The following is a 13,363-nucleotide window of genomic DNA, read 5'->3' as shown; positions in this document are numbered from 1 at the left end:
ACCATGTTCCAGCCCAGAGCTCATCCAGAAACAACCAACAGAATCTTCCAACACTGAGTCTAGCCAACCACTACCAGCAAGGGAAAGGAAGATAGAAGGTAGGAAAGATCAGATTCTGTGGCCCAGTTAAAGTCCAGGAGACTGTGGGAAATTGACAGATTAGTGAAAGAGAGAAGACAACTGAGGAAACAGTGGAGGAGGGCCTTTTCTACAGCAACCCATACATCTTTGTTATGGGCCTTTTTGTTGAAGAGAAGAGCGGGTGCCTTAAAAATGCCCATTAAAGACCTGGAAGATCATCCGAGAAAAACTTACTCTGAGGATCCAAGGCACGAGCCAGTTACCATTCCGAGTAATATGCCGCCTATCCAGGCACCTGGACACAAAATGGTCAAAGACCACCTACATGGAGTGAAGTAGAGAAGGTAGTGAAGCAGGCAAGAGCAGCATCGGCTCCAGGACCTAATGGCATCTCATATAGGCTCTATAAAAACACCCCCACGAGTCCTCAAATACCTGTGGAAGCATGCCAGCGTCATCTGGCACCAGATTCAAACTGCCAAGAAAGAACAAAGAGACCTTGACGTGGTCTTTTTAGACCTTGCCAACGCCTTTGGGTCAGTTCCGCACGAGATCTTGTGGATGACCTTCAACTATTTCAGCGTACCAAACCACATCACAGGACTGGTCAAGACCTACTTTCAAGATTTACAGTTTTGTGTGACAGCTGAGAACACCACCACAGCCTGGCAGCACCTGGGAATTGGGGTTATGGCAGGCTGCACGATTTCCCCTCTGGCATATATTATGGCAATGGAGTTGGTCATGCGGGCATCTTGGTGGGTAGTGGGAGGCGAGAGACTCAAGAGTGGCCTTCGTCTTCCTCCCATTAGAGCCTACATGGATGACATGACCATCATTACAACAACAAAACCATGTACTAGGCGATTGCTACAGAAGCTCCAGGAAAACATCGAATGGACAAGAATGGAGTTTAAGCCAAGTAAATCTCGCAGCATCTCCATCATAAAACGAAAACTGACAGCCGAGCAATTCTATTTCAGTGGAGAACCAATTCCAACAGTCTTAGAGAAGCCCATAAAGAGCCTGGGACGGTGGTATAATGCAGACCTCAATGATTCGTGGCAACTAGAACAACTAAGGCAGAAAATGGCTAATGACCTCAAGCGGATTAAAAACGCTGCACTCCCAGGGAAACTGAAGCTTTGGTGCTTCCAGTTTGGGTTATTACCCAGACTACTGTGGCCGTTGACAATGTATGAGGTCTCACTCAATCATGCCAATCGACTAGAGTGGCTAGTGAGCTCCTACGTTAAGAATTGGCTCAGACTTCCCAAATGCCTCAGCAGCGTTGGACTCTATAGCGACGGGATATTGTCATCGCCGATCAGAGGACAGGCACAACAGCAGGCTATAAGAGAATTAGCTAACACTGCTAAGAGGACCAGTCACTGGCTATGGTTAAAAAGGGCTAACATCACTTGGGCAGCTAAGGCAGTCAGCTAACCGCGCGAGAAGAAAATATTCCGCTCTTCTTCCCTTTTCTGGGAGGCAGTGGGGAGGTAGAGCGTACAGCCCGATACGGCGGGGACTTGGGAGGTCTCGGAAGTCAGATTGGGTGCCCCCCTTCCGGCTCTCCTCTCTTCTCCCTTTTGTCTTACTTCTCTTTATCACCTTTTCTATCCCTTTGAAGAAGTGAGGCTCCATAAATGCTAAAGAGGTAATAATTATTTTTTTTGGATGCAGTGAATAGATAGGAGAAAATAAACTGTAGAAAACTAAACAGAAGAAAGAAGAGGAGAAATGAAATAACAATTTGACATAAACCAGTGACACACTCCAGGGCCTGATCAACCCTGGCAGGGCCTCCTTGGATGAGGGTGTCTTGTGATGATGGCCAAAACACCCGATGAATCCAAGGTCCACTACTGACGATGTGTACCAAATCTTAATATGATAATCTAGATCAGATCTCTAATCCCCAAAAATGGCAGATTAGCTTGGGTAAAAGACCGAAAGTTGAGGCACACAACGATGTGTGCTGCCGGTAGTTTGTGGGCTGCCTTTCCTCATAACAGCCATCCCTCAAGATTCTCTCCATTTAAAGCAATGCAATATCAGGGACTATAACATCTAGTCCTTTTACTGAATAAGGGAAAAAAGTTACAACATAAATGCATAGTCACCTGTAAATGAATTATAGTAGTAAGTACAGTTTAGTTTTGAGACCAAGAACGGTCCAAAGTGATTTACAGAGGTACAGAGGTACATGGTTTTTAAATGAGTAAATAAATGAAACGTTTCTCATACCAAAGGTAAAGTGGACATATATGTGCTTGTCTGAACAGATGAGTTTAAAGTACTTTTACAGGATATTGTATAATCTGAGGTCCAAAGAGATAAAAAAAAAAAAAGAAAGAAAAAGGCTTATAAGTAACAGGAAAATAGAGATGGGACTATTTCCATAAGGTCTTGGGGGCAGCTTTCAAGGCAACAGTCCTGAGTTTAACAGTATTTCTTAAATGGAAAACAAGAGTGGTTCAAAGAGTTGATGTGAGCATCAAAACACTGGTTAAAAAAAAAAAAAAAAAAAAAAAAAAAAAAGCATGATGAAAAAGATTCCATTAATAAGCTTTTATGATTGACGAAAGGGACTCCAATCCCTGTCTGATTTGGGCAGTAACACTCTCGTTAGCGATAATTAGACAAAGCCTTGTCCGCAAAAAAAGTGAACATGTGAAAATTAACTGAATGCAGTACAAATTTAATTTGTTTTAATAAGGATTACTGGCTAAAAAAGGGCCACCCTCGGCACCTGACTCTACCATTTACCACCTTCCGTGCTGTGGAAATTCTTTTATCCCGTTCTAACTTTCAGTTTGTCATGCTGGCATGTTTGCGATCATCAAATTTTTAAAAATTTAATATAACAAATATAACCCAATTAAATACGATTTTTTTTTAAAATTAATACATTTTGTGACGAACATGTGACGAATATGCAAAAAAAAAAAAAGAAATGAGAAATGAAGAAATAAGGAAATGGGTCAATGCTTTTTTCACAGCACAGCATTTACTTTCATATTTGTGAGTTTAAGAAACAAGAGCAGTGCTTTTATTTTCTTTCTGAGACAAATGACTCACTGCCCCTCCCTGGTTTACCAATACTGAATTTTCTAGTTTCTGGTGAAACCACCACAGTTTCTTTTATAAATACCAAAAAGTAAAAAATAAAAAAAAAGACAGAAAAAAACATCCATTCCCAAACATTTTCTTATACATTTACTTATATTTTATAATAACAAAATGCATGTACAAACATTATTTAGCATAAACACATGCTAACCGCAAAGCCGCTGCCTCACCTCTTGAATAGGTCGAGGTAGCAGCATTGCGGTGACCCTGCAGTACAAACATGTGGACACCTGTGCTGACATCAGGCCTGCCAACACAGATTCAGTCACTAACTTTAGCTAATATGAGGAAATGGGACATTTTCTATCAGCTGTTTGGTTTGGGAGCTGCTGATGTCGGTCTACATTGTGCGGTAAAACAAAACCCCTTTTTTAAGAGCACTAGAGCAACAAAGGCTTTAAATAAAGAGCTTGTAGTGTTTTGTTTACATTCTGAACTCCTCCCAAATCTCAACCTCCACTGAAAGGCTGTAAAGTCATGTTCTTCACAGCTTTGTTAATCCTGCTTCTCTAACATAAAGAACTCGTTTTATAGTTGAACGTGAATTTTAATACCACTTGAATCCTGAGAATCCATAATGACGACAAGTCTCCAGCCATTTATCCAACTCCCTCCTATCTTCCTTCCAGTACTTTGTCTCTAGCGATGACAGCCTCATCGAACTTTATCATGAGCGTGGTGCCCTTGTGCCAGTGGACGGTGACCTTGGCGGGGAAGCCGCTGTGGGTGAGAATGGCCTCTATGATCCCTCCCGTGAAGGCCGCGCAGTTTAAGGTGCTGTTCTCCTTGGGAACAGAGATGTAGGTGTTGACGAGGGGCTCCTTCTCTATGATGTAGTAAGTCTTGTCATCGTCGTTGGCTTGCTCAAGCTTGTCTGCTTCCTTACCAAAGAGTGCTCTCCACACAGATACCTGAGAAGGACAAAGAAAATGACAGGATGACAGGGGATGCACAAAACATGTGCAATCCAAAAAAAATTACTTTATTTGCTTTGGGAGAAAGTGTGCAAAGTGACAGGCAATGACTTTTTTCTGCAGCTAAAGGTAGAGGCATAACAAAGATAACACAACTGAGATAAAAATTTAAAAGAAAATGGCAAAATTAGTCATTTAAATAGTGTGTCTAATGCCTCTATTTTACCTTTGTTTATGCAAAAACTAATGTAATTTCCATGTGTCTGTTACGCAACATGGGACAGACAGTGATGAACAGTTTTAATCTTTCAGAGCTCTAACATGCAGTCATCTCATGAGCAATTAAAATTCAGCACTGAGCCTGAACTAAGCAGATTAATGAATATATTTACATATGAACTCAAATGATCACCTGGTGTAACATTATGATATCCCTCATCTCAGACTGGAGTTTTAGGTTTTGCTGAATCAGCAAACACAAAGACAGTCTGCAAACAGTCAGCAAAAGATGCAAACTCAGCAGCCTGCAACAAGTGCTTTAAGCTGATACTGTGCAAAGGAGGTAACACCTCGAATCTGACGACGAACCTGGCGACGCATAGCGTTTTTTTTAAAAGCTGAGAAATGCGTCGTATTTGATAGCTTGTTGTGAGACCTCACATCGAGTACATCTACTGCGGGAAGTGGTGCCTCAGACCCGGAGTTAGCAAGAACCCGAAGAGTAGAGTCCTGGCCCCTAGCCCTGCCAGTGTAGCAGAAATGATGACGGATGATGATGGCAGCAGCAGCTGTTCTTCTCTGGGCGAGTAGCTTAATGTTGTTCGTGTGTAATTTACATTGTGTAGGCTAACCACGTTATTAAATTAATGCATGTAAGGTGAACTAGCAAACACCGTCGTAGTTACATGCGGCTGTCTCCTTTTTGATGGCAGATACTCCCTTCACCCTGGCCAAAAAGGCTAAAATGACCAAAGAAAAAGTGGAAAACAGCTAAACATGAGAGGTTTTTGGACAAAGTTTGTGTTTTTTTCATTGTTTAAGCACTGCTTCCAGCCAAGAGTGATACCATATATGCCCTATAGCTGCAGAAAAGGCTAACATTGTTATCTTTTTACAAAAAAACCCCCCAGCTAAACATGAGAGGTTTTTGGACAAAGTTTGTGTTCTTGATTCTTTAAGCACCGGTTCGAGCACAGTTTAAGCACCGGCACAGTTTCAAAAGTACCGGTTTGGCACTGGAATCGGATAAAACCTAAATGACACCCATCCCTACTGCTGATGTTCTGCATTCACAGCAAGTATTATGTGGAGCTGTATTTACACTAATATATGCTTGATTTTAATATTCATCATTGCAAAGTTATTATTAGTTAGTGAGGAAGATCTTTGTGAGCGGTCTGAATGAAATCCTGACACACACACAGTATACCTTGATGAACAGCAGTATGTTTAGCACTTTGGTCTCCCTCTTGCCGTTTTTCTCCCTCAGCACTAGCACGTCCAGTAGGCTGCCTCCCACTCGCTGCCCCAGCTCCGCTAGGCGAGCCTGCAGCTCGGACACCGAGTACACACGGCTCTGGCAGTACTGCACCACCTCTGAGAAGAGCAGGGTGAAGGCGCTCACGCTCACCTCGGTTTTCGGCCGGCTCAAAGGCCTCTCGAGAATAGCTGACTTGCCTCTGGTGAAGCGAGCCTCCATTATGATTTAACGGACAGCTGTAAGAGGAAACACCGAGGAGATTATTATTGTTAGTGAGGCTGCAACTAACTACAGGCTAACTGCTAATGCTAACCAAGGTGCTACAGGCACGCGAGAAACACAAATATGACATTTACGAAAATTATTCAGTTATTAAAATTAGTATCTTTCAACTCAGCTTTCTTTAAGACTATAATCAACACTCACCCGATCACTTCCTACACCTGAGTTGTTAAGGTTTGAGTACTTCCTGTTTATTAAAAACGTAACTTGTCACATGACCTCACCGATCGATTCACAGCTACGGAGTCCACGAAGTCCACGAGGGATTTATTTATTGCTTTTCGGCGGGGTAGCTAGCTAATTTGACTGCAAAGTGTGTGTGTGTGTGTGTGTGTGTGTGTGTGTGTGTGTGTGTGTGTGACTTGTAGTCAATCAAAATTAGAAAGTTAATTCAAGATTTTGGTTTAACAAACCTAAATGTACATGAATGAATGAATGAATGAATGAATGCTTTATTGGCCATATGCAGGTTGCCCCACAGAGGAATAGGACCCCCCCCCCGACTTACACACACAACAACAAGACAACACAAGGGAATACAGTCGGAGACCGGCAGCGTTGGGAGAATAACACTGAAAAAATTACACAACATTGGGAAAAGTACAAGAGGAAAAAAAGAGACCTCTTCACACGCTGGGCAACCTATGGGAGGACAACATGAGAACAGGAAACAAAAAAACTCCTCTGCACAGAGAGCACATTAATGTCCACATCACAACATCAGAGCACATGACAAGCCACAGGGGATGGATAGGGGGGTGGGGGGTGATTCGAAGGAACACAGCAGTCGTCCTGCACCATGCTATCATTTCAGCGCGGCACGCAGACCCGCTGCCTTCCCCCGCAGGAACAAGCATCGAAGGCGTTTGGAAGGGAGGGGGATGAGTGCGTGCTTATCAGTGTAAGTGTATGTGTGTGCGTGTCCATAGTTCAGCTGAGACAGTGTCCTTCGCTGTATCAGGCTAAGTAAACAGTCCTCCAGCCGATCCAGGTGTCCTTCATGGGATGGGAAGAATAGTCATCACACAGTCGTTATCAGGGAGTTGTTTTGGTGGGCTCCAGCCTTGGGCCTAGCAGCTGGCGCCGTGGTGTCCAAATGTTGAATATTGTTGATTTCTCCTTTATGCGAGCAGCGAGCAACATGATTGTATGAATAACCATACAATACAAACCAAATCAGCTTGTGTTGTTTTTTGCCACCAAGTCCACGTCTACTTGTTTGTTCATGTGACTAAGCTGTTTCCCGGCACAGGTGAGCACATATCAGACGTACATATTACAGGGGACTGTAAACATTAACCATAACTGACTTTATCCCTCGCTTCTATTGTTTTTGTCCAGGCATATACAAAGGAAACTGCATGAAGTAAAAAAAAAAAGTGAAACATAAATAATATAATAATAATAATAATAATAATAATAATAATAATATAATAATAATAATAATAATATAATAATAATAATAATAATAATAAAATAAATTTGTGATGAAAACTGAAATAAATGGAAGAGAAATTTTGCTCTTTGATGTGCTGTAGGTTAAATCAATATTTGGGGCCATCTGTGTACAGAGAGTACTCTTCCCTCTGAGACAGAGCACTGCTGTCATGCACGTACACCTACTTAAATACACCTAGACAAGTGAGGGAGCCCCACACATTTTGGATTATTGCAGAGATTCTTTCAATTTCACTGTTTAGGTTCATTTGTTTTGCAAGAATAAAAATAAAACAATAAAACGATTTAAGAAGCACTAACCGGGAGATGCAGAATGGCTTTCTGTGGACTCACATTTTTTCTTCTGACTTTATTTTACCTTGTTACTGTCTACAGCAGGCCGACAGGTAAGCGCAGTTATTTAAAACATGCAAGCATTCAGTTATCTTGCATTAGAATTTCCATTACAGGCCACAGTGTACCTGCTTGGCATGTTGATAAGGAATATTTTCTCTTTGGGCAACCTGATGTGTTTTGACTCACTTGTTCCTTGTTATCTGTAATCGGGAATTTTCTCTCTTTCCTTTCTTTCTCAAACTAAAAAAAAAAGCTTTCCCTCTTTCTTTAAGTATTGGGTTATTAACTGATCAATTAGAAAGGCTATTCAATTGTTCCCAAAATATAGGTCTTAAAAGAGTAAGACAAAGACATATACTGTATTTGGTAGCACAAACTCAGTATACTATGGAAGTGTGTCTAATGCCTGATCTTAAATGTACATTGCTTCAGCTGTATGTTTGAGCTCCTCCACTCATTCTCTCAGTGTTGGTATAGTTCTTTCCCATCTGTATAGCATTTGAGGAAGTCATGCTAGTTATAGGGCAACAACCTCTTGTCGTGCTATCAGTTTCCACCTTCTTTAATCCCCAGTTCATAACTTAGCTGATGTGAACTCTATATCACTTCAGACAGACTCTAATGCCTGTAAATTGCATAAGCTGTTAAGACAGATAAATGAATGGTTTGCTAAACCGGCTTTACACTAATATTGAGCAAGGACCACTGTTTCATTCTGAAGTAACTGAACATTTCATTCACTGAGGGATTAATGCACTTTTCTCGGCTTGTGTTGTTGTCAGGCGTCCACCTGCGTAACATGGAAGGCTTTATTCAAGCCGTGCAGCAGGTTGAACACTCCAACCCTGGTCTGCCCCCGCTGGCTCTGGTCAGGGCCTTGCGGAGGACTGCAGGCCATGATGACGTGATGACCATCCATTTCTTGGGCGCTTCCAATAATCTCAGCGATGCTGACCTCCTGGAGACGGCCATTCTCAACACCTCATCCTTCAGCTTTTTTGATAAGGCCATCCACCACATTGTGACGGACCATGGAGAAGAACGAGGGGTGGTTCTCACAAGAGATGGAACTACGGTGGCGCTTGTACCCTTATTACTAGGAATTGAATCAGGACTGAACGCCAAGATGGAAGAGGTGGCAGCAGCTGGGATCTTCCCTCTCACCTTCGGCAGGACACTGGGCTTATCATTTCTCAGCCTCCAGGACTTCCCACCATCTCACCGTTTGGGGCCTGACGGGTGCTGGGACAACGTGGAGCACCCCAGGGTGTTCAAACTGTCTCAGCCTGCCACTCTAGCCACCGATGCCATGATCAATGGGGGCATGGATGGCCTTATACTGGGCACAGACCTCAGCAATTTAACTGCATCTGAACAGCCACAGGCCCTCAGTGAGATTCTGAGAGGATACTACAATTTTACTCTGAGTGAGGGGCAGGGCATGGATGCTGGGAGCAGTCAGATTAGCCCAAGGAGGAGGGAGCTCTCTAGATCCATCCTAGAGTCTGTTGATCTTCACAGCCAGGTGATGGAGACACTAGCGTTGGTCTGGAAACTGGAGAAGACAGAATGGATTTCTATGGACACTGGGGTGGGAAAGGCGGTGAAAGATGGATTGGAGACATTTGTCAAGAAGTACTGGGGTGAGCTATGAATGAAGACATTTAATCATTCTTTTGTGCAAGAGTCTAGTGAACCTGGATGTTTTCATCAAACTTTGCAGTTAAAATAATCAGAATTAAATTTTTGTTTATGAGACAAATATTTTTGATAAGGATCTAAAGAGGATAACGTCACACTAGGTTAAACAGTAATCTCACCATGAACTCGTAAAAACCTTGTAAATTCAAACATATTTTTTACTTAACTATCTTTAACTTCAGTTAACATTTGTGTATTTTGGCTGCCGGCCAGTCGAAAAAAACTCAATTTGAAGTGAAAGCCAGCACTGAAATAGTGCAAGGCTTTTACCAACATTATTATGAAACTCATTATGAAGTTTTTAACTGCAATTGCATGTTGTGATCACTATGCCCGTGGAGACTGGATTAAATCCACCGTTAAATAGTTAGGCCTCATAGAGGAAGAGGTATTTCTTTTATAGTATTTTTTTAGTTTTCAGTCATCTTGGTCCTGTGATCCATTGATATTTTATACTTTAAAGGCTCAACTTTAAAATGAATAAAAAGACACAAACCATTCAATTTTTTAGTCATGGAAGCTCAAGTTCATTCTGGAAATGTTAACATTCAACATTTCAGTCCATTTACAAAACAGACTGAAAGAAGTATGTTTCAGTTTTTCCACATTCAGTCAAATGTTATTACAAAGGAATTCGTCCATGCTTGGCTTAGCTGCCTTGCTTCTGGTGTGGGAAATGTAAGTTCTGTAAGTTTGCAAATTATTCAGACTTTTGGCTCTGATAAAATTAAGTGTGTGGACAACAATTTCATGAGATTATTCTAAAGGACTTACTGCACAGTCCTTCCTGGTGCAAACATTATGCCATCCTCTTTCTAAGCAAATTTCACTTTTGAAAATGTCCCACATTTGTCAGAACAGTTCTGGCAGGTCTCTGCTATATTCATAATCTATAAACTGTAATCAGTTTTTCAAACATCACTCCCACGTTTCGGATGTTTCAAAGGTCAAAGCTCCATTTCCAAAAAACTGCACCAACCACAAGCAGTCATCTGGTAAAAACACTGACAGATTTTAGACCTTAAAGAAAGATGTTGTGTGCACTACACTGGGCTTAAACAGTTGGAAAAACAAGCTTGTTTAAGTAATAAGCTCATTGATGCTGGACAAACTGAGTCATTATTTCCGAGCTGTCACAAAGACCTTTTTTTAGACACTAGCCCATATGTTCTGTTGCAGCCTATCAAGGTCTGGAGTGTTATTACTTTCCTAATCCTCATCTTGTCTCCTCCTACCCACAGACTGCCCTCAAATCATCCCTCGCTGTCAGTGGGGGGCAAAGCCCCACCGAGGTACACCTATCCCGCTCTCTCTTCCCCTCCAGTATCTGTACATTCATCATACTTATGAGCCATCATCACCCTGCTTATCCTTCCCAAGCTGTTCTCGTGACATGAGGTCCATGCAGCGTTTCCACCAGGAGGACCGTGGGTGGGCTGACATCGGATACAGGTAACAAAACTTTAAAGGAATCATTGGAAATCTAGGGAAATGTATTTTTACACGTTGTTGCAGTGTTTGTTAGTTGTATACAACAGATGTATACAACTGTCACTGCCTCAAAATATGGATCTGCTGTAGACAGGTGCTGCCTACTCTTTAGCGACCTTTGAAACTAATCACTATAGTTTGCCTTTCCTGTAAAAATGTCAAATTCTGGTCACATTCTGTCAAAAATAATTCTTCTAATTGAACAAATTCTTGTTTTTATACTTTTATTTTTGTAAATTGTAAGATTTACAGGTGCTTGAAGTGGTAGGAAATGAACATGGGAGTGGTGATTCGGAAAAAAAAAAAAAAAACTACAACAGAAAATTCCTAAAATGCCAAAACATTCATTTAAGTAGCCATATTTCATATCTATGTTATTAGCGGGAGAATTTTCAGGAATGCTGTTAAAACGCTGTATTGCTGAAAATTCATCACATATGCTGGAATAAATTCTCAGCATTTCGCTCTATTTGTCTGCAGACTAGGAACCATCCACCTCATCCATTGATCACCTGCTCTCATATTTTTGCACTTTCAGCTTTGTGGTTGGGTCTGACGGCTACGTTTATGAGGGTAGGGGTTGGCATCATCTCGGCACTCACACCAGGGGACACAATGCCATTGGGTATGGCGTGTCAATCATCGGTAACTACACTGCCACCCTGCCATCTCGCTATGCCATGGACCTGCTACGTCATCGACTTGTCCAATGTGCTTTACACGGAGGAGGACTGGTTTCCAATTTCATCATCCATGGCCACAGACAGGTGGTGAACTACACCGCCTGCCCTGGAGACGCCTTCTTTTCAGAAATAAGAACCTGGGAGCATTTCAGCGAATAAGAGGACAGGCAGCATTCTGTCATCAAAGGTTCATCACTACTTTTGGAAATGTCTTATACTCTGGATCATTCTATCTTATTAATGTAGAGGTCACATTTAAAATTTGCATAGTTCAGTGCAGAAAGAAATGAATTCTGCTTAGATCCAGCATACAAAGTGGTACCATGATGTACTATACCTATTAATCAGCTGGTCAGTATGTTTATCCACCCAATTATCAATCAAATGAATGTTATTTATCAGTCCTCTGGGTGATATATGGGTGGATAAACAGTCTTAATTATCAGTACTCACGGTGTGGCCAGTACGTGTCCTACTGTTCCTACTCGCAGGCTCAGATGGGAGGTTTCAACAGGCAAATAACATTCAAAACTGATGGCTTGCATTTGTTTTCAGGCCGAGCTTCACATTACGATCCATTCCAAATAATGCTAAATACAAATGTTGCTTTGTACGCAATGCTTCGTATTAACTACTCAAGTACTGCTTGCCGATACCTTAAAACTCGAGAAAAATATATGCTATTCATTTGTAAATGTAGTTACAAATAAAAATTAGTGCACTCAAAAGCAACAGTTCAAGAGAATAAGATTTCTCTTTCTTTCAGGAAAAACCAATAAGGAACAAACACTCGTTACTGAGGATGATGATAAAATACACCTTTGCTACATATTAGTGCTATGAGTACATGTCTGATCATGTTATTGTTAATTGTCTGAAAGTAAAAAAAAATGTCTTCACAAAACAAAATTTTCCATTCTGTTTGAATTTTGCAGGAAGCGGACACACTAAAGAGAGACGAACAAAGAGACGGTCGAATAGTGTTTAATGTGACTGCGTATTAAAAATGTCAGTTTTGTTCTATTGTAACGCAGATACTGAAGCAGTCGCGCCAGAATGTAATACAAAAGAGGATGGTTCTTGAATACAAGGAGGGAGCAAGCCAGTCAGAAACCCAAGGCACAGAGATGGTGGGAGGTCTGATCAGAAACAGTTCATTTCCAGGCCAGGAAGCAGAAAATAATAACAACAACAACAACAACAACAACAACAACAACTCTTAAAAATGTATGTAATAAAATATTGTCAGTATACCAAAATCCCCATGAAGACTAAAAACAATTCTAAAACCCGTAAAAATAAAATTTTCTACATTCATAAGAATCCCCTGATGTAATTATGCCACACGTTCATTATGGGTCCACCAGCAGGCCAGGAATTTCTTCTCCAGAGCGGAGTCCATGCCAGCCTCGTCTCAGGCAGACGAGGAGGAACCTCTCATCCTCCTCTTGTCCCTTCACTGGGCCCATCACATCCCATCCCAGCTCGCGTTCTGCACCCGAATCCGTCATGCGATGCCACCACGGCTCCCCTCGTGTCAGTGCCCTGTAAATAAATAGGGGCCAGAACAATGGTCCCGGAAGCTGCCCTGACTTATATGCATGGCGACCCTCACCCAACACGACTGCACCCAATGAACGACAGTGTAGACACTACTCACAAATGCAGGTAGAGGTACACCTCTGCCCTGCTGCCAAAAACACGTGTTGTCTCCTACTGTTGCCGTTCCTTGCTGTCAGGACTGGGTCGCCACGTCACACTGATTAGGTGTCGCACCCCCACGATCAGGCAGCGGGTCCCTC

The 13,363-nt window shown here is 41.9% G+C and overlaps 2 protein-coding genes across 2 annotated transcripts; one reads left to right on the top strand and one right to left on the bottom strand.

The window, feature by feature from the left end:
* Nucleotides 1–3,075: 3,075 nt before the first annotated feature.
* On the bottom strand, nt 3,076–6,141 carry trappc5 (trafficking protein particle complex subunit 5). The gene is made up of 3 exons (XM_085277271.1): nt 6,037–6,141; nt 5,560–5,846; nt 3,076–4,127 (listed from the first exon to the last, which is right to left on the bottom strand). Exons 2-3 carry the CDS (start codon nt 5,827–5,829, stop codon nt 3,831–3,833), a joined length of 567 nt encoding a protein of 188 aa, XP_085133397.1. The 5' UTR covers nt 5,830–5,846; nt 6,037–6,141; the 3' UTR covers nt 3,076–3,830.
* A 1,365-nt stretch (nt 6,142–7,506) lies between these two features.
* Nucleotides 7,507–12,884, top strand: LOC146572845 (N-acetylmuramoyl-L-alanine amidase-like). The gene is made up of 4 exons (XM_085277270.1): nt 7,507–7,736; nt 8,469–9,329; nt 10,629–10,839; nt 11,417–12,884. Exons 1-4 carry the CDS (start codon nt 7,664–7,666, stop codon nt 11,718–11,720), a joined length of 1,449 nt encoding a protein of 482 aa, XP_085133396.1. The 5' UTR covers nt 7,507–7,663; the 3' UTR covers nt 11,721–12,884.
* Nucleotides 12,885–13,363: the final 479 nt, after the last annotated feature.

This window comes from Mchenga conophoros, linkage group LG6 (genome assembly GCF_057382185.1).
Source record: "Mchenga conophoros isolate Kocher_MC1m ecotype Shallow Benthic linkage group LG6, M_conophoros_male_GT1.1, whole genome shotgun sequence".
Taxonomy (NCBI): domain Eukaryota; kingdom Metazoa; phylum Chordata; class Actinopteri; order Cichliformes; family Cichlidae; genus Mchenga; species Mchenga conophoros.
The sequence above is the reverse complement of the archived record's forward strand: the minus strand, read 5'-3'. Positions and strand labels throughout refer to the sequence as shown.

Bases quoted from the DNA above. Each gene is read 5' to 3' on its own strand.
- trappc5 (XM_085277271.1), bottom strand. From the start codon at position 5,829: ATGGAGGCTCGCTTCACCAGAGGCAAGTCAGCTATTCTCGAGAGGCCT. The intron at 4,128-5,559 runs GTATACTGTGTG...TGTCCTTCTCAG, and splicing joins ACATACTGCTGTTCATCAAG to GTATCTGTGTGGAGAGCACT.
- LOC146572845 (XM_085277270.1), top strand. From the start codon at position 7,664: ATGGCTTTCTGTGGACTCACATTTTTTCTTCTGACTTTATTTTACCTT. The intron at 7,737-8,468 runs GTAAGCGCAGTT...TGTTGTTGTCAG, and splicing joins TGTCTACAGCAGGCCGACAG to GCGTCCACCTGCGTAACATG. The intron at 9,330-10,628 runs GTGAGCTATGAA...TCCTACCCACAG, and splicing joins ATTTGTCAAGAAGTACTGGG to ACTGCCCTCAAATCATCCCT.